This window comes from Globicephala melas, chromosome 4 (genome assembly GCF_963455315.2).
Source record: "Globicephala melas chromosome 4, mGloMel1.2, whole genome shotgun sequence".
Classification (NCBI taxonomy): Eukaryota; Metazoa; Chordata; class Mammalia; order Artiodactyla; family Delphinidae; genus Globicephala; species Globicephala melas.
Window position 1 is genome coordinate 18,942,065 of NC_083317.1, and position 19,570 is coordinate 18,961,634.

Below are 19,570 nucleotides of genomic sequence, written 5' to 3' on the forward strand. Positions count from 1 at the left end.
AAAATGAGATTTGGAGTCAGCAGTTCTAACTTCAAGTCCTGCCTCTAAGTACTGTATCCCTAAAGACATTCTAAGCCTCTGTTTCTCATTTATGAAACCGTGATAAAAATAGTTCTAGGTACCACAAAGGGATGTTAACACGACTTAAATACCATAATTCCAGTGAAAGTATTTTTTTAATCCTAGAGTTCTATTCAAATGCTAATTTTGTTCTTTCTTTACTTTTTAATCCCTCAGGTTGCCCTTACTTCACTCTGATCTTTCCCCTTCTTCATCCTTCTTAGCCTCCAGATAACAACTGACTTGGCAAAATTCCTCCCCTCGTCCATGACACTGTTCTGTTGCTTGCCTATTATTTCCCTGGGCACTTTTTCTTCATTGTCTCTGCTCCTTTACATTCTTTTTTTTTTTTTTAAACATCTTTATTGGAGTATAATTGCTTTACAATGGTGTGTTAGTTTCTGCTTTATAACAAAGTGAATCAGTTATACATATACCTATGTTCCCATATCTCTTCTCTCTTGTGTCTCCCTCCCTCCCACCCTCCCTATCCCACACCTCTAGGTGGTCACAAAGCACCGAGCTGATCTCCCTGTGCTATGCGGCTGCTTCCCACTAGCTACCTATTTTACATTTGGTAGTGTATATATGTCCATGCCACTCTCTCGCTTTGTCACAGCTTACCCTTCCCCCTCCCCATATCCTCAAGTCCATTCTCTAGTAGGTCTGTGTCTTTATTCCCATCTTACCCCTAGGCTCCTCATGACCTTTTTTTTTTTTCTTAGATTCCATATATATGTGTTAGCATACGGTATTTGTTTTTCTCTTTCTGACTTACTTCACCCTGTATGACAGACTCTAGGTCCATCCACCTCACTATAAATAACTCAATTTCGTTTCCTTCTATGGCTGAGTGATATTCCATTGTATATATGTGCCACATCTTCTTTATCCATTCATCCGATGATGGACACTTAGGTTGCTTCCACGTCCTGGCTATTGTAAATAGAGCTGCAGTGAACACTGTGGTACATGACTCTTTTGAATTATGGTTTTCTCAGGGTATATGACCAGTAGTGGGATTGCTGGGTCCTATGGTAGTTCTATTTGTAGTCACTTCTCACCCTCTTTCCAATAGTCTATACAGACATCTTTAGTTGGCTATTTTGTTGCCTCCCGAACTATAGACAATAATCACTCCTTTTCCATTTAAATACTATGATTTCTATGGTTCTTCATGTTTACAATACTTAGAAGTATTGTTCTGATTTCTTTCATGTCCCCTATATTTAATCAAGCACTAAGACTTACCAATTTCTATTTTAAATGTCTTCTGGATTTAACTCTTTTTAAACAAATTTTTTGACAGCTACTTTAATCTTGGACTCTATTACCTAATACCTGGGCTAAAGTTACCTTTTTCCTCCTGTCTATCCTACATGTAGGGGTCAAAATTATTGTTTACTTCAAATACCAATTTTCTGGCATATTGTTTCACTCATCAAAACTTCCAGCAACTTCCTGTTGCCTACTGCATCAAATAGAAACTAAACATAATATACATGAAGATATGAGCTCCATGAATACCAAGCCACTTTTGGAGCCCATGTCTTGCTTCTTTTCAAAACAAACTCTGTGTTTTAACCAATAAGAACTCTGAAAAAGGCAGTTTAGAATTAAAACATGTTCACAACTCCACATAATTTTATCATCACAGGCTAAGTATGGTACATTTCCCCCATTAAAAAATATAAAACGTTAAATTATAAAGAACATTATCATCACTAAATCAAACCTCCTCCCTCATCTTACAAATAAGGAAAATAAGACCTGAATAAAATTAAGCCGTTTTCTAAAGCCACATCATTACTAAGAGCAGAACTGACACAATCTTAGTTCCTTGGATCCCAAGCTCCATTTTATTTACATCATACTTTTTGTTTCTTTGTGAACAAATGTGACATTTATGGTTTAAAATATAAGGAGGTTCTTTGAACCATCCAGTAGAGACATTTCACATGGATATTTAACCTATAAATTTGATAATGTATCACTGTCAAATATACATTAGAAATATAATTCATAAAATTAATTTAAAAAGTGAAGGTGATTCTGCCCATCATCCCAGTCAGTTTGAAAATGCCCCAGAGTCACCCTGTCAGGGAAAATGTAATGGATATTCCTTCAAGTAAAAGATGGGAATCCACTGTCCTCTGGGAAAAAACACATTACTATTCTACACACTCATTGGTGAGGTAACTTAGCTTTATTAAAAAGTACCTCTGTGTCCCACTTCCAAAATTACTTGTCCTTTTTTTCCCTAATAATTAGAAAAATACATTTCTTCAGCTATTCTAGCCCATGTAATGCAAAAGGCTAGTTTTGACTGTTCTCATCATTCCTCAGCAGATTTGGGTGTCTCACCACTAAACATATAAATAGTTGAACGTGTAAAATGGTACAGGCTAGAGAGATATGACTTGTTTGTTCAAATAATTAGGACTCTAAATATAAAATCGATTAGAGGGTTGTGATGCAATCTTGCTTGCACTCTAAAACCAAGAAATAATAGAATGGAAGGTGAAGTGAAACTCTTTCCTCTATTAACATCTACATTCTCTTGCTCATGAATTCATGGCGCATTGGGGGAAAGTGTTGAAAATAGCTTCTGACATAAATGACTACATTGCTAGTGTGCATAAGCTGCTGACACAGGCTCTAGGTTGCTTCCAAACGCCTCTATTTCTTCCATTTTTTCCCCACAACCAGAGTCTTCTCTAGAGAATCTTTAGAGCTTTGGAGTCTTCAGGGTTCGAGGAACTATGGGAAATTAAATCATATAAAGAACTCATTTCGGGGACATCCTTGGTGGCGCAGTGGTTAAGAATCCTCCTGCCAATGCAGGGTACACAGGTTTGATCCCTGGTCCTGGAAGATCCCACACGCCTCGGAGCAACTAACCCTGTGAGCCACAACTACTAAGCCCACGTGCCACAACTAGAGAAAGCCTGCTCGCAGCAACAACGACCCAATGCAGCCATAAATAAATAAATAAATAAAAGAACTCATTTGGAACTTGACATTAAGTTATTAATGACATGGGTTTGAACATTAAATATTTTAGAAAGTATGAGCAATTTTGAAAGAGTTGATAATGTCAAATGCTGGATATGCCCTTACCCTATAAGAAGGCTGCAAGTGTTCTCTTTTGTTGTTCAGAAGAGCCAGATGCTTGATAAGAAAGGCCTGATTGAGTCAGCCTGCATTAAATAAATGCAGGAGAAAAAATTTTAAATATTTAGGAATTTAATCAACTCACTTTTTACATTCATCTTTTCTTGCCATCAGTCTATGAATATGACATGCACTCATCTAATGGGTCCTTTCACATTTTAGGGAATAAAATATTAAAGTTCCTTTCAAAATAAATGAACCGAAAGATCCACACTACATCATGAAGAAAAACGGCTGTTATGCAGTGGATTTACTAACAGATTTTGCAGTGTAACCCAGGATCGTGGAGTTCCAGTTAGTGGCAGGGTGTTCATTTGTTTGTCTGAAGGCATTTTATTAGTGTGAAAGAGACAAACTAGATTTAAAAGGGGGCTATTTAAACAGAATGTGGGTTTCTTATATTGACTACCCTGGCTAAGATGTGGAGTTTAAGAAAACAGACAATTCAGATATCTTATGTAGACTCACTTTGGTCTTTTTATTTTCTCTTTAAACCAGTAGACTCTAAGGTAGAATGTATAAGAAAACCCAGAGGGGTGAATAAAAATATTAGAATTTCTATATATTTGTCACATTCTTCTCTTTATTTGTATTTATGGGTTTAAGTAGTTTTTTACTATGAAAAATTTCCAAATAGACATAAAAGTGGAGAGAACAGAACAATAACCCCCATATTTCATTATTTGGATTCAACAGTTATAAAGACTTTGCCACATTTACTTCATCTACCCCTTTTTGTTGTTGAGGAATTTTCAAGCAAATCATATATATAAAAATTTTTTTCTTTATTAAATATTTAAGTAGGTATCAACTCAAATTGAAGACATATGTCTACAACTCCATTAGAACAACTAACAAAATTTAAAATACTTCCTTGGTATAATCTAATATCCAGCCCTAGTCCAATTTGCTTGATGTTTTATTTGAATCAGGATCCAAACCATGTCTCAACATTACATTTGCTTTGTAGGCTTTTTGTCTTGGTTTGTTCTAATCTAAAGCTAACCTGCTCTTTCCTCCCTTTTATTTTTTCCTTTCATGCCATTGACTTGTTGCAGAAACCTGGTCAGTTATTCTGTAGAAAAGCCCAGTTTCTGAGTTTGTGTGTGGCCTTGTGGGGTCATTTAATCTATGTATCTACTCTCCTTCAAAAAGAAGTTAGCTTGTCTAGAGGGTTGACTCAAGGAAAGGTCACTATTTTTTTTGAGGGATGGTAAAAATACTACATAGGGAATGTTATATGCTTCCTATTATATCACTGAATGTTTGGTTGTGCCACTTTTAATGACGTTAAGACTAAATAGTGGTTTCAGGTGATAAAGAGACTGATTCCTCCATTGTAAAGTTTCCCATCAACATTTTTTCTGTTTTTACGCATTAATAATCATATCCTAAGCCAATTACAAGTTTCAGGATAATGATAATTAGTTTCTATTTTTTCTATTATCTTTGCCCATTTATTAGCTTGAATTCTAAAAAGAAGAACTTTTCCTTGTCAATTAAGGATGTGGTTACATATGCAAACATAAAGGAAAGCAGGACAAAGCCTTATTATTGACTGCCAAATATCAGAGTAAGAAGAAACTGACTTAGTTCAGATGGTGACCAAAGCGTGGTAACTGTGTCTTTTTTTTTTTTTCTAATTGACTTTCTCTCTCTTTTTGGTATCTGCATAATTAATACATTAAAAAATATATTCAACATCTTTAAATCAATTGCATTCAATATTTAAAAAAAATTTTTTGATTCTCAAATTGCCTCTAATTTGGCCAAAGGGAGCCCTTTTATGTTGATTCCTGTGTCTTTTAGACACAACCTCAGTAGCTCGGAGAGTTCTAACTTGCTTTCTGGTGCAACAAAATGTCCCACACTCATATATGCCCAACTCTAAACACGGAATCAGATGCTCCTCCAAAGATCCCGAGTCACTGCTAGTGTGGAATGGTATCTAGATCACAGTCTGTTTGTGATCATTTTTATGGGGTTGTAGAATAGATTATATTATTATTCCCAACTACTCATTCCCTTCCCACTTATTATCGCATGATTTCCAGGGCATCGTGGCAGGCAGAATACACTCCCCTACCCCAGTTCCAGGTCTGGCCATGTGACGTGCTTTGACCAGTGGACATCCATCATGTTAAGTGGATGCTTTCAGAGCTGTTGCATGATTTAGCTCTGCCTCCTGCCTTTGCCCTTGGCCACAAGGACTGTCTCTCCCAAATAGGGGCAGCTCTTTCAGCCTGGGGCCAGGAATGAGACATGTAAAGCAGAGATTTTGCAGCTGACCTGGAGCCACCAAAATTGAAAAGCAGCAAAAATGATGCATATAGTTGCAAACTACTGAGATTTGGGTGGGTTTTGTTACTTCATAAGAGCTGACTGATACAGGTTGTGATTTCATCTAGGCCTTTTTAGTAGACAGATACAGAAAATGTGTCATTCTTTTTTTTTTGTATTTTTCTTTTTCTTTCATTTTTTAAAATTTAAATACAGTTGATTTATAATATTAGTTTCAGGTATACAGCAAGGTGATTCAGTTACTGTATATATATATATATATATATACACATATATATGTTTATGTATATATATATTCTTTATCAGATTCTTGCATCTGAAAAAAGCATCATGAGTTCATAGTGATTTTTCAAATCAAATATACCATTATAGGGCTTTAACTTACCTTTTTAAAAAACATTATACATGTATCTCTTTTTTCCTACAATGAAAATCTTTATCTTTCTATATCGATATAATTACTGATTTGAATTGTCTGTAATACAAAGTAGTTTCAAAAGAACAAAACTACTATTTTAAATTAGTTTACAAAGTATTTGTAGCTTTATTCATCCCTAAAGTATATCCTACTATTCAGGGGAATATTATTTTCTAAGCTCAGACTGGAGCTTCTTTCCTCTATGTGGTTATATCACTGATTTGATATACAGTAGGTTCATCTCTTTCCATCTGTTTTCAATTTTCACAGATGGATGCTTTAATGAATTTTATCTTTTAAATAAAACCTTTAAGTTTTCAAAATCAAATCTATGTAATAAGTTATTAAGAGAAATCTGTTCTATTCCTGTCTCTTCTACCCATTGTGAATAGTTTTCATTTAACTTCCCAGCATTTCTTTCTTACGAAAAATGTAGCATGTGAAGCTATACAGTTCTGTACCTTGCTTTTTTCACTTACTATATCCATACATGGAGACTGCCCTCATTCCTTTCCATGACTACATTGCACACCATTTTATTTATTCAGCCAACCCCCTACTGATGGGTATTTGATTGTTTTCAGTCTTTTTTTAATAAATAATTTTGAAATAAATAATATTATGCATGAATCATGTCCTGTTTTATACAGCTCTGGAACAAGCTCCCAGTAGTGGGGTGGATGAGTCAAAGGGTAGATATGTAATTCTTCTACACACTGCTGAATTCCACTCCAGAGCAGACACCTCATTACACTGCCCATCAAGAGTGTGTGAAAGTGCCTATTTCCATACAACCTCAGTAAAGGAACATGCAGATGAGTTATATGTTTTTGCTAATCTGGTAGACAAGAGATGCAGTCTTTGTGAAGGTTTAATAATTTACATTTCAAGTTATGTTGAGCAGAGCTTCATACTTATCAGTTTTTTTTTTTTTTTTGGGCTGCGCAGCTTGTGGGATCTTAGTTCCCTGACCAGGGATTGAACCCTGGAGCCTTGGCAGTGAAAGCAAGGAGTCCTATCACTAGACGGCCAGTGAATTCCAAAGAGCTTCATACTTGAAGAATCATTTGAATTTTTCTTCTGGGAACTCTCTGGGGTTTGCTTGTGTGTATGTGTGTGTGTGTGTGTGTGTGTGTGTGTGTGTGTGTGTGTGTGTTAGCATGCCCATGTGCCATTTTTCTATTTTGTTCTTTATATTTTTATTCTCTTTCCATTTTTATGGGCTCTTTGTTATATCAGTGATAATACTCTTTGGTTGAGGATTAAACTACAAATATATTTTCCCAATTAGACATTTATCTTTTGATTTGTGTATAGTGTTTTATTTTTTTCATGCAGATGCTCTTTGGATATATAGTCCAATTCATAGAAGAACGTACCATGCTTTGTTCTGTTTTGTTTTGTTTGTTTTGTTTTGTTTGTTTTGTTTTGCTTGTGGGCAATGGTCTTATTTATTTGCTTACTTACTTACATTTAGATCTCTGATTCATTTGGACTTTATCCCTATGTACACTATCAGGTTCAGATCGAATTTACCTTAAATCACTGCACAACTGTTGTAACAACATTTAATAAGAATTCTCAATGGTTTGAGATGCTACCATTTTATATGTGGATAAATAGATAGATAGATAAATACAGACATATAGAAAGGTAGGTTTAGATAGATAGATCTCTATTTTTATCCCTATCTATCCTAAATTTATAAATGAACTTGCGCCAATTTCTGGACTTTATATTCTGTTCCATCGGTCTGTCAGTCTCTTCATGTACCAGTCCCACAGTGTTTTAATTACAGAGCCTTTATCAAACTCTGTAATATAGGGCTACCACCACTTCATTTCTGCCCAAAGGTATTAGTGTTTGCATCTAATATAATATTTATTTTATGTATATTTTATAATTAATGTAATATATTGATACAAAAATACATGTATATAATTTATAACCAAAAACTTACATTGGGGCATACGCTCTTTAAAAAAAAAAAAGTAGAATATGGAATCAAAAAAAAAAGTTTGAGGGCTTCCCTGGTGGCGCAGTGGTTGAGAGTCCGCCTGCCGATGCAGGGGACACAGGTTCGTGCCCCGGTCCGGGAAGATCCCACATGCCGCGGAGTGGCTGGGCCCATGAGCCATGGCCGCTGAGCCTGCACGTCCGGAGCCTGTGCTCCGCAACGGGAGAGGCCACAACAGTGAGAGGCCCGCGTACCGCAAAAAAAAAAAAAAAAAGAAGAGGTAAGGGATTTTGGACTTAGACCTTCAGAGAGGACTTGCGTTTGGCAACATGGAGAACATTTGAACAAGGAGGACAATGACAGTAGAAGAGATGGAGGCTGGGAGGAGAAACATTGTATCTAGATAAAATGCCATAGAGGTTCACTCCCTTACACACACACACACACACACACACACACACACACACACGGCACAAACACAAAAGAACCTAACTTCTTCTGGGACCGAAAGCATTATATGGCGTCATAGTACAATGATACCATAGCTCCAATCAGTTTATGTAAAACTTTTATATATTTTATGGCAGAGCTCACTGTGTTTAGATTATTGGATTAAATAATAATAACCAGTAATTAAATTATTGGATTGAATAGATCAGTGTTTATTTACACTTGAGTCATTGTTTATTTCATATGTCCATTCTACTTTTGATTAGAATCCACTCCTATTTTAAAGTGACTCTAGAGCATTTTTTTAAAATATAAACACAATTCTCTCTTTTCAAATTTAGCACTTTCCCAGTAGCTCAACGTGTTCCAATTTTATTCATGGTCATTACTTCTTTCCTCTCCTTTAAAAATAGCAGCAGCTTTCACTTGTCTGTAAATCCTAGCTGGTGCTGCTGTCTCTGTCCTCTCTGGCCCTTACTCTTTTCTCCTTTGGATTTTTTCACTGGGTCTCGGTTGGAATTTTTCTCTTTCTAGTTTTGATCACTGGTTTGGGAGTTTATTTCCCTCTGTTTTGTTATAGCACTTGGTTTCACTACTTATATTTAGTGGTTTTAACTAGAAGATCGTCCCTACTGCATCTTGGCAGAGGGTTTTAAAAAGGCCTCTTCAAGATGTTATCATGAGTCCTGTTTGGTGACCCAGCTTTGGGTTGTGGCTTTAGTTACTGGTAAAAATAGATACTTTGTAGGAAAGCACAGAATATTATACACAATATGATTTGATCTGTTGGAAGTTGCAGAACATTAAGCACAGTAATTTTTATTTTTAAAGAAACTATACAGGTATGCTCATATATGCTGGAACTACATTCCCCGCCCCACGATTTTGCTGGAATCACATGCAAGAAACTTAAGAGTGGGCTACTTCATTGATGAGGAAGTAGAGAAAAGGGAACCCTCATACACTATTGGTAGGAATGTAAATTGGTGCAAGCACTGTGAAAAACAGCATGCGGGTTCCTCAAAAAACTAAAAACAGAGCTACCATGTGATGCAGCAATTCCATTTCAGGGCATATATCTGAAGAAAACAAAAACACTAATTCAAAAAGATACATGCACCCCGATGTTCATAGCAGCATTATTTACAGTAGCCAAGATATAGAAGCAACCTAAGTGTCTATCAACAGATGAATGGATAAAGAAGATGTCTCATACACACACACACACACACACACACACACACACACACACAAACACAATGCAATATTACTCAGCCATAAAAAGAGAATGAAAATTTGTCATTTGCAACAACATGGGTGGACTTGGAGAGTATTATGCTTAGTGAAATAAATCAGAGAAAGACAAATACTGTATAATATCACTTATATGTGGAATCTAAAAAATAAAACAAACTAGTGAATATAACAAAAAGGAAACAGACTCACAGGTATAGAGAATGAACTAGTGGTTACGAGCGGAGGGAGTGAGGGAAAGGGACAACATAGGGGTAGGAGATTAAGAGGTACAACCTACTATGCATACGATAAACAAGCTACAAGGATATATTGTACAGCACAGGGAATATAACCAATATTGTATAATAACTATAAACCGAGTATAACCTTTAAAAATTGTGAATGTCGTATATCTGAAACTTATATAATATTGTACATCAACTATACCTCAATTAAACAATCAGATTAAAAGAGTGGGAGTGGAATAAAAATCAGGAGGACTGTAAAGGAGACAGTTCTCATTTGATGACTTTTCTGTGATGTTCGAATTCACCATATACATAAATTATGCTAGTTGAACATGTAAGTAGATGCATTTAACAGTGATCTATTTTTGTCTTTGATCACGTCCATCATAAAGTATTGAGCAAGTTTTCATAGTGTGAGAAAAGCTAAAACTGAAAACAGCAGGTGACTCTTTTCACAAGATGTGAGCCAGCAAACCGGAAACACCTTGCATAAAGGAGAGAGACCAGCTAGGCTTCTTCACTCTGTACAAATATAAAGACAAATTTGTCCCAAAATGTCCCTGTGAGGCACTTTGAAGACTAAAACAAAATAGAAAATCCAACGAAACAAATAAAATCTTGAGTCCAATGACATGAGAGAGAGAGAAAGACAAGACTCTTTAGTTAAGGACTAAAACTCATGTCAGTTATGCTCACGAGGATGCTCAGGGCTTTTGGAGCCCAGACAGTGGAAAGCTAAGAGAGTAGCTCTTTTTCTTTTTTAAATCATTCAAGAGCACTTTATTTACTCACATAGAGTCCCCTCTTGTACGTTTCCCCACTTCCAGTTTCTAGAAGGAAATATTTGACATTTTTCTCCACAAAGTTTCTTTCCCAGTGGGCTGTTAGCAATGTCAACAACAGCAGTAGGAGATCCTTTGAAGACCTGGAGAACGCAGTTGAACAGGCATGAATGACCCGTTTACTTAGAGCAAAATGAAGTGTTTACCTCTATTTTCAATAGTTTTACAGAATTTCTGGGAGGAAAATTATGGTTTAATCAGTACTCGTCGAATTCTGTCCTTTAGAACACTATACAGTTCTGTGGTTGTACTTCGGGAACCGTTCAAAATTGTTTCCGAAAAATATATTTTTTAAATTATTATTTTTTTATTGAAGTATAGTTGACTTACAATGTTGTGTTAGTTTCAGGTATACAACAAAGTATATATATATATATATATATATATATATATATTCTTTTTCAGATTCTTTTCCATTATAGGCTTATTATAAGATATTGAATATAGTTCCCTGTGCTACATGGTACGTCCTTGTTGTTTATCTATTTTATATATAGTAGTGTGAATCTATTAATCCCAAACTCCTAATTTATCCCTCCCCGCCCTTCCTTTTTAGTAACCACAAGTTTGTTTTCTATGTCTGTAAGTCTATTTCTGTTTTGGAAATAAGTTCATTTTAGATTCCACATATAAGTGATATTATATGCTATTTATATTTCTCTGTCTGACTTACTGCATTATTTCATTCTTTTTATGGCTGAGTAATATTCCACTGTGTATATTTACCACATCTTCTTTATCTATTCATCTGTCAATGGACATTTAGGTTGCTTCCATGTCTTGGCTATTGTAAATAGAGCTTCAATGAACACTGGGATGCCTGTATCTTTTCAAATTAGAGTTTTTGTCTTTTCCGGATCTGTGCCCAGGAATGGGATTGCTGGATCATATGGTAAGTCTATTTTTAGTTTTTTAAGGAACCTCCATACTGCTTCCATAGTGACTGCACCAATTTATATTCCCATCAACAGTGTAGGAGGGTTCCCTTTAAGAGAGCAGTTCCTGACCTACTTCACAGGACTAGGTCCAGGACAGTGTTCTGCTTCTCTCCTCATAAAACATAAGAACAATTCAAACCGCAGAACACTGCTGACCCACTCATTGGTTTGAAGATCCTCAGTAGGGTTCTGTGGGCCTGTCAGCAGGCATTCATTTGAGCACACACATCCTCTCTCTCTCTCTTTCTCTCTCTCTCTCTCTGTCTCTCATGCACACACTCATACCCTTAGTAATATAGAAGGCCATCACAGCTAATCAAGTCACCCTCCAAAGGGTGGCAACTTGGTGAAACTCTAAAAACACTTAAAACAATACTGATGGAAAACAAACTCAGGTATTGGAAAAGAGAACAACACTGAAAGAAGAGAAATAGTAACCCAAAGAGCTACTGTTTTACGTTTATATGCTGGGAGCTGAACAGAAAGTTGGAAACACCTCCAGTATACATGATTTTTTAAAAAAAATCCTTAAAAACCAAAGAACAATTTTTCTCAAATCCCTGATTAATTAACTACATTTCAAATAATAAAACAATTTTCTGTGGGTATATGTATATGTTTAATGATATACGTTTGTGTATGTATATATTTCAGTAAACTATATAAAAGACATACTTAGGAAGTAATTGCCTGGACCACTCCAATCACTGGTCTCCCCACTTCCAACTTCCCACCTACCCATTCTGCCCATTCTCTATCCTCCATCCACTGGGTTCTCTTTTTGAAATGCAAATCTGACGGATATTCAGCGTTTAAAAGCCTTCAATGGCTTCTCCTTACTTTAGGATAAATTCAAAATCCTAACTGTGTCTCACAAAGCCCTCCACCGCCTGGCTGCTGCCTCTCACCCTCCCCTGCTCTCCATACTCTGGCCTTAAAGAACTTATTTTATTCCTTCACCCTCTTCCTGAACGCTCTCCCCCAGGGACATCTGTGCATGCTGCTGGCACCATCAGAAATGGTCTCCCTCATCTTCTTTACCTGGTTACGAGTATAATCTTTTCATAGATAGATAGAGATGTATGTGTGTGTATTCTGTAATAAAACTTAAAAAAACACATTCTAAAAAAATTCTTTTTTAACATTTTAAAGTTTTTAATCTAACATTTTAGTTATTTTATTTTACTTTTTGGCCATGCTGCACGGCTTGTGGAATCTTAATTCCCGACCAGGGATTGAACCAGTGCCCACTGCAGTGGAAGCGTGGAGTCCTAACCATTAGACCGCCAGGGAATTCCCTAAAATAAACTCTTAAAATAATAGAAGTAAATAAAACAGGCTGTTTAAACTAGTACAGTACTTATGAAACAGCCTATTCTTTGTCTATGACTCTCAGAAATGTCAGAAATCCATTATAAGTGATAATATGAATGTTTAACTTCATTGCCCCCAAATTTTAACAATAACAACAGTAACAGTTTTTTAAATGCTTTATACATGTGAACACATTTCTTTCTCCCTAAACCTCTATGAGGTAAGTACTGTTATTGGGATTGTCACCATTACAGATGGGTCAACTAACCCACACAAAAGTCAAATAACTTGTACAAAGTCACAAAGCTAGTAAGTGAGCAGAGTTCAGCATCAGAGTACGTCCTCTTTACCACTACACTATGCCATCTGAAATACAGCTCAAAAAATGCAAATCTATAACACTATGAAGTATAATTTAAAGGGAAGAGTTATGGTTGCTCCATAGGCTCTAGAATGTTCTTGGCCACAACACCGATTACACACATCCTAATTTTGGTTCCTGTGGTAGGCAAAATAATCCCCCCCACCCCCGGCAAGGTGTCCACATCCTAATTCCAGGAACCTATAAATATGTTACCTTACATGGTAAATAGGAAATAAGGTTGCAGATGGAATTAAAGTCGCTAACCAGCTGATCTTGAGATGAGTAGATTATTCTGGATTACCCAGGTGGGCCTGATGCAATTTTAATGGTCCTTATAAGTGGAAGAGGGAGGCAGAAGAGAGAGAACCAGAGATATGGCAGCCTGGCATCGCTGGCTTTGCATCTGGAGGAATGGGGCCATGGCTGGCCTCTAGAAGCTGGAAAACACACAGAAACAGATTCTCCCCTAGACCCTCCAGAAGGAACACTGCCCTTCCCATACCTCGATTTTAGCCCAGTGAGACCTATTTCACACTTCTGACCTCTAGAAATTTAAGATAATAAATTTGTGCGGCATTAAATTTATCGTAATTTGTTACTGTGACAATAGGAAACTAATATAGTTGGGCTTTTTTTCCCTGAGTTCTAACCTCAGTAACACCTTCCAAGAAAGTAGTGCTCAGTTTTAAGTTTTCTTTTTCTTTTTTTGCCAAAGAAAGCACTTGACCCAGATTCTGACTCACCCTCATCTTCCTCGAAACGTCAATCTGGGAGGGCTTCCCTGGTGGCGCAGTGGTTAAGAATCCGCCTGCCAGTGCAGGGGGCAGGGGTTCGAGCCCTGGTCCGGGAAAATCCCACATGCCGCAGAGCAACTAAGCCCGTGCGACACAACTACTGAGCCTGCCCTCTAGAGCCCACGAGCCACAACTACTGAGCCCACGTGCCACAACTACTGAAGCCTGCGTGCGTAGAGGCCGTGCTCCACAACAAGAGAAGCCACTGCAGTGAAAAGCCTGCGCGCCGCAACGAGGAGTAGCCCCTGCTGGCTGCAACCAGAGAAAGCCCACGCGCAGCAACGAAGACCCATCCAAAAATAAAATAAATAAATTTATTTTTAAAAAAACATCAATCTGGCAATACAGGTAGCCTGTAGTATCGGCTCAGCAGTGGTGTCACTACATTGTTATGGGATGTAAAGAAATGTTATTTTAAACAATGGCTTTTACAGATTTCTGCTGGTCTGACTTTAACAAACACAGTGGCTCTTGCCTCTATGGTCTAATACATCTTCTCCACCAAATAGGCCCACTGGAGGAAGAGAGTGTGATAGAAACCATGCGCAGAGCAAATGTGTGTAAATACACATGGGCCTCTCTCATTGAACTGCTCATGTGGAGGGGTAAATGAGTGTCCTCAGCCATAGGGAACTCACTGTTCTCTTTATGCTGATATTTTTGCTTTTGACATCTTCCTTTTTAATGTCATGTCTGTTACTGTCTTAAAATGATTATCAGGTCTACCAGCAAGCACAATTTGACCTTTGCATTCATCTTGACTATGTCAAGATGGAACCAGTTCTCTTCAGCTAGTTGATTATGATGCTTTGCTCTTAACAATGTTGACAGAGGGCAGAATTTTCCTGGCACCGGTTTCCTGGAGTGCTGTTTTGGGTCAATTCCATCATAGAGGCAGAACCTTGTAATTTTGCAGAAGATCCAAACCTCTCTCTGCCTCCACGGTCCTTGTCAGTTGATGAGAGATTACAAACTCAGGCCAAGTTGCCTGGCTTGGGTTCCAGTCTAGATCTGAGGACAAGCTGCCACCAGATGTGTATTGCCAAGAACAGCACACTGCTCTCATTCACATTCAACTCCTTTTCTGACATCTCACCTACGCAGAATAAGTTAGGGCTTCATGATTTATAATACAATCATTAACTCTATCCATACATTTCTTCCACCCACTCCACCTTATCCCCTTCCCCTTCGACAGGTGTATATTTACCCGTACTATTAACCAAGCACTTTGCTCAGCACTGGACATACAGTAGTGAGCAAACATCAAGAAATTTCTTCCCACATGGAGCTTCTATTTTAGTGGGAAAGAAAAATATAATTCAACTAAACACACAAATAAATGTCCATCTATCAACAGGTACACTGAAATCATAATTTAAGTAACAACAACAAAAAGCAATCCTCCTGACTACCAAAAAGAAACAAAGAATATTGACAGATAGAAGTAAAAGGAAAGAATGGGAATGAGCATGATATTATACATATTAGGATTGAGACAAAAGAGTGGTACAGTCGTATTTGGGATGAATATCAAGAAGATGAGATATAATTAGAGCATAAGGAATCCACTGTCTTTTCTTGAATGAAGATGATAAAAAGAGTTAAGTGTTCAGAAAAATGAGAGTGAAGGCCAGCTATCTATGCAACAAAGTCTCTGATCTTCAAATCCCAGTGCCACCTCTTTCCAGCCTAGATAAGTGAGCCCAGACAAGTAACTTAGCTTTCCTGAGCCTTAGGGTCCCTACCTGTAAGTTGAAGATATGTTCTATCTCATGCATTTGTTGAGAACTTAAAAAGAGAAAACATACAGGAAAGTCCTAGGAACAGTGTGATACATAGGTAAGCCTTCAGTACAGTTTTTGGATCTGGATGTGAAACCTGAGTGGATAAATCAAAAATAGGACGGTGGGGTGAAACTTAGCCTCGAAGAACATTCTTGTTTTTTCAACAACACCCTAAAAGCAATGAATGTACCTAGTGCCCAGATCTTGGTTTCTAATACCATTCTCCAATCAAAGGAACCAGGGCTCCTTGGAGCAGTGGCTGATTCTGGAACTGGAGCAGAAAATATACAGGATCAGCCTGGAGCACTTTGTGGGACCAGAAAGTAAGGAAGTGCCAAAAACAAACAAACAAACACACATATATACACAATGATGGGGGGATGTCAAAGGGACACAGGAACCAATTTTAAGAACTCCCAATGGCCAAAGCTGACAGTCTAAAATAAATAAAATAGTATTGGACTGTTATCCAAAGTGCAAAATAAATATTGATGAGCTTATGCTGACATAAAAAAAAATAGATGAATGAATGAATGAATGGAGTGGGGGGAGAGACATCTCTCAAGCAGAGAAATTCCAAGTAATTTATGGAGCTACTCCACTCTCAAGGAGGTGGAGTATAACTCTTCTTCCTTAAGTGTGAGTTGTACATAGTGATTTCCTTCCAAAAAATACAGTATGGAAAGTGGGGGGGAAGGTAACCCATGGAGATACCTGGCATACACTACCCGACCAGGTGATAAAGGTTAACATCAACAGTGATAAGTCATGGTCACAGTATGTACCCTTGATATGATGTGATGAAAATGATACTTCACCTCGGAGATCGCCCTCCAAAAAAAACCATAAACCCAGTCTAGTCATGAGAAAAATATCAGAGAAATACCAATTGAGGGACATTCTACAAAATATTTTGCCAATACGCCTCAAACCTGCCAAGGTAATAACAAAACAAGGGAAGTCTGAGAAACTGTCACAGCTAAGAGGAGCCTAAGGATACATACAGGATTACTAAATGTACTGTGGTGTCCTGGATGGGATCCTGGAGCAGAAAAGAACATCAGGGAAGAATGAAGGAAATCTGAAAAAAGTATGGACTTCAGTTAATAATAATGTATCAGTATTGGTTCCTTAATTGTGACAAATGTATCACACTAATGTAAAATATTAATAATAGGGGAAAGTGGGTGTGGTGTATATGGGAACTCTCTATACCATCTTTGTAATTTTTCTTTAAGTCTAAACTGTTATAAAAATTTTAAAAAAGCAAATAAAACATTCTTGCAATACCAGACCTTTTGGCATCCCAGGAACAATACAGAAAAGATCCCTGCACACTTCCAAATTAATCCCCTGTAGGAGTCAGGGTTAGGAGGGCCAAAGTGTTAGCTTTACCCAAAGCTTGAAAAAGCGCTTATTCTGCCTATTCATCTAAGCCTGTGTTTGCCTCTGGGTTATTCTTGGCTACAGTTTCAAACTTAGGGTGTATTGTTTCTATTTTGATTACTGTGTAGGAATACCAGAGTAAAATAATTTTCTCTGTTTTTAATTAGTGATAATTCTACACTAAAGTCAGTCCTTTTTATTTCAAATTTAAGACTGTCAGTGAAATACATAACTTTTCCAGTAGTTTTGTTACAATTCCTCCAGTCTGCCTCTTTGTTGCCTTTCGGCATTAGTGATTTTTTTGTCTGTGTGTTCAACATGATACCAATTGATATGTCAAAATTGCGTAATGGTTTTTATTGTGAAGCCTTGACTTCTTGGTTTGATTTCCTATAATATAGGTCAGCACATGCCCCCTTCACTGAGACAACTTGCACCTTCTTTCCCCACTCAGGGACAAAAACTCACACCACGTTGAGCTGAGCAATACTCAGGCAATGAGAGCTCGAGAAAGAGTCATTGTTTTATGCTATTAGACACGCAACCTGCAGGTTATTTTAAGTATTATATTATCAGAACTTGAATAGCAACAATAATGCATTCTATTAAAAATAAATAAAAGGAAAGTAAAAAGAAAAAAAGGAAAAACGAAAGAAAAAGGAAAACTTCGTTTCTTAAGTGTGCTAAAGATCTATTGTAATCTCCTCCATTTTTTTCTAAAAAGTTAATGCGAGAAAAACAAAATAATAGGAAACATTCCCAGGATTTTAAATCTTATGAGCCCAGAATCCGTGAAAATCCTGTTTAGAACCATCCCGTGAAGTTGGCTTTGGGACGTCTCCCGCTACTGCATCAGAGCTTCTGTATCTTTCTAACAATCCCGTTGACGTACCCTGAGGACACAGCAGCTGGCTGGAGCGCCCAGACCAGACTCCTCTAACTGAATGTAGATGTACAGGTGGAGAGGATACAAGTAATTCTGGCTCAACAGCCAGGAATTCCCTCCCACCACGCGTCCCAAAAGTGCACTGCACATTAGCGGCACAATTGGGACCCTCAAAAGCCATGACAATTCTAATAGTGCCCCCTGCTCTAGTGCTAAGCGTGTGGCCGGCGCCTGCCTCCGAGTGATGCCATCTTGGGATCTTAGCATCTTCTAAGGAGTTAGTGAGTTTTGCATTCTATTCACGTTTCCGTGTCTTTGAAAACTCAACCCAACTTTGCAAGATGAGAACCTGCTGGTGTGGACCCTTAACTTTCTCTAACTAGAACTAACAAAATCAGATGAGATTTACACTAAACTGAAGACCTCCGGCCCCCCGCCGCAGACGGCACCCTCGAATTCTGGGCTCGCTGGGTGTCAAGTCAGCTGCCCCGCGGCAGACCTTCCGTCCGGGACCCCAGAGAAAGCCCTCCGCCAGCGCCGAGCGTAGTAGGGGCTGGAGGTTTGGGGGAGCTGGTCTCAGCAGGAGTGGGTGGGAGGGTGGCGGTACCCCAGCAACTTACAGTCCAGGGCGACCACCAGGTAGCGCAGCAGCAACAGGAGGAGGCGGTGGCGGCTCCTCCTCGCCATCTTCGCGGGGTCGGGAGCTGCCGACTCCTCGGAAGCCGAGGGTCCCGGCGGCGGGAGCGCGGAAGCGCGGGAGGCAGCCCGGGGGGGCACTGAACTTCTCGGGGCGGGAGCAGAGACACTCTTGCAGGGGAGGGGAGGGGCGGGGCCTGATGGCATGTCAGTTTCCCCCTTCCAGGGGCGTCTTCTTAACCGGCTCCCTAGAGGCGGGTCTGGCCTAACCGGGGACCTGGGGGGGGTCTGGACAGTTCTTTTTCTTTCGGGGGGGGGCGTGTGGGGAGGTTGGGACGGGTCGGGCCGAGGAAGCCGGACGAGGTGTCGGCTGGGTCCTAATGAGGGGGCCGGAGGAGGCGACGGGCGGAAGGGAAGCCCTGGCGGGGCGGGCGGCCCCCGCCCCCGCGCCGCCGGGATTGATCGGCTTTGTGTCTGGTCCGGCGCGGGGCTGCCAGCTGTCCCCCAGGGCGAGGAGCCCGGGCGCGGGAGGCGCTGGCCGCAGGGCTTGGGGGTGGGGCGCGGAGGAGGGGGGACTGCGCCTGCCTTGCTCCGACTCCTCTCTTCCCCTCCTTGGCACAAAACTTCTCTGGGGGTTTTCAGCCTAAGGGTGGAGATCTTTGGAAAATTTCTGGCCAACCCGCGAACCTGCGGGGTAGGCGCTCCGGGGAGATGGGGTTCGCCGGCTCCGCCTTGGAGGCGAAGGGGGGAAAAAGCAATCAAGATTCGAGCTGGAAGGC

The 19,570-nt window shown here is 39.0% G+C and overlaps 1 protein-coding gene across 4 annotated transcripts in view; it reads right to left on the reverse strand.

The window, feature by feature from the left end:
- JAM2 (junctional adhesion molecule 2) overlaps positions 1–19,337 on the reverse strand; it is a 69,252-nt gene extending 49,915 nt beyond the window's left edge. For all 4 annotated transcript variants that reach the window (XR_009563672.1, XM_060297886.1, XM_030880944.2 and 1 more), the window contains exon 1: positions 18,776–19,337. Coding sequence is in view for 3 of the 4 variants with exons in the window: in XM_060297886.1 (XP_060153869.1) it covers positions 18,776–18,998 (223 nt within the window). In the remaining variant the exon portion in view is untranslated. The remainder of the gene's footprint in view (positions 1–18,775) is intronic.
- Positions 19,338–19,570: the final 233 nt, after the last annotated feature.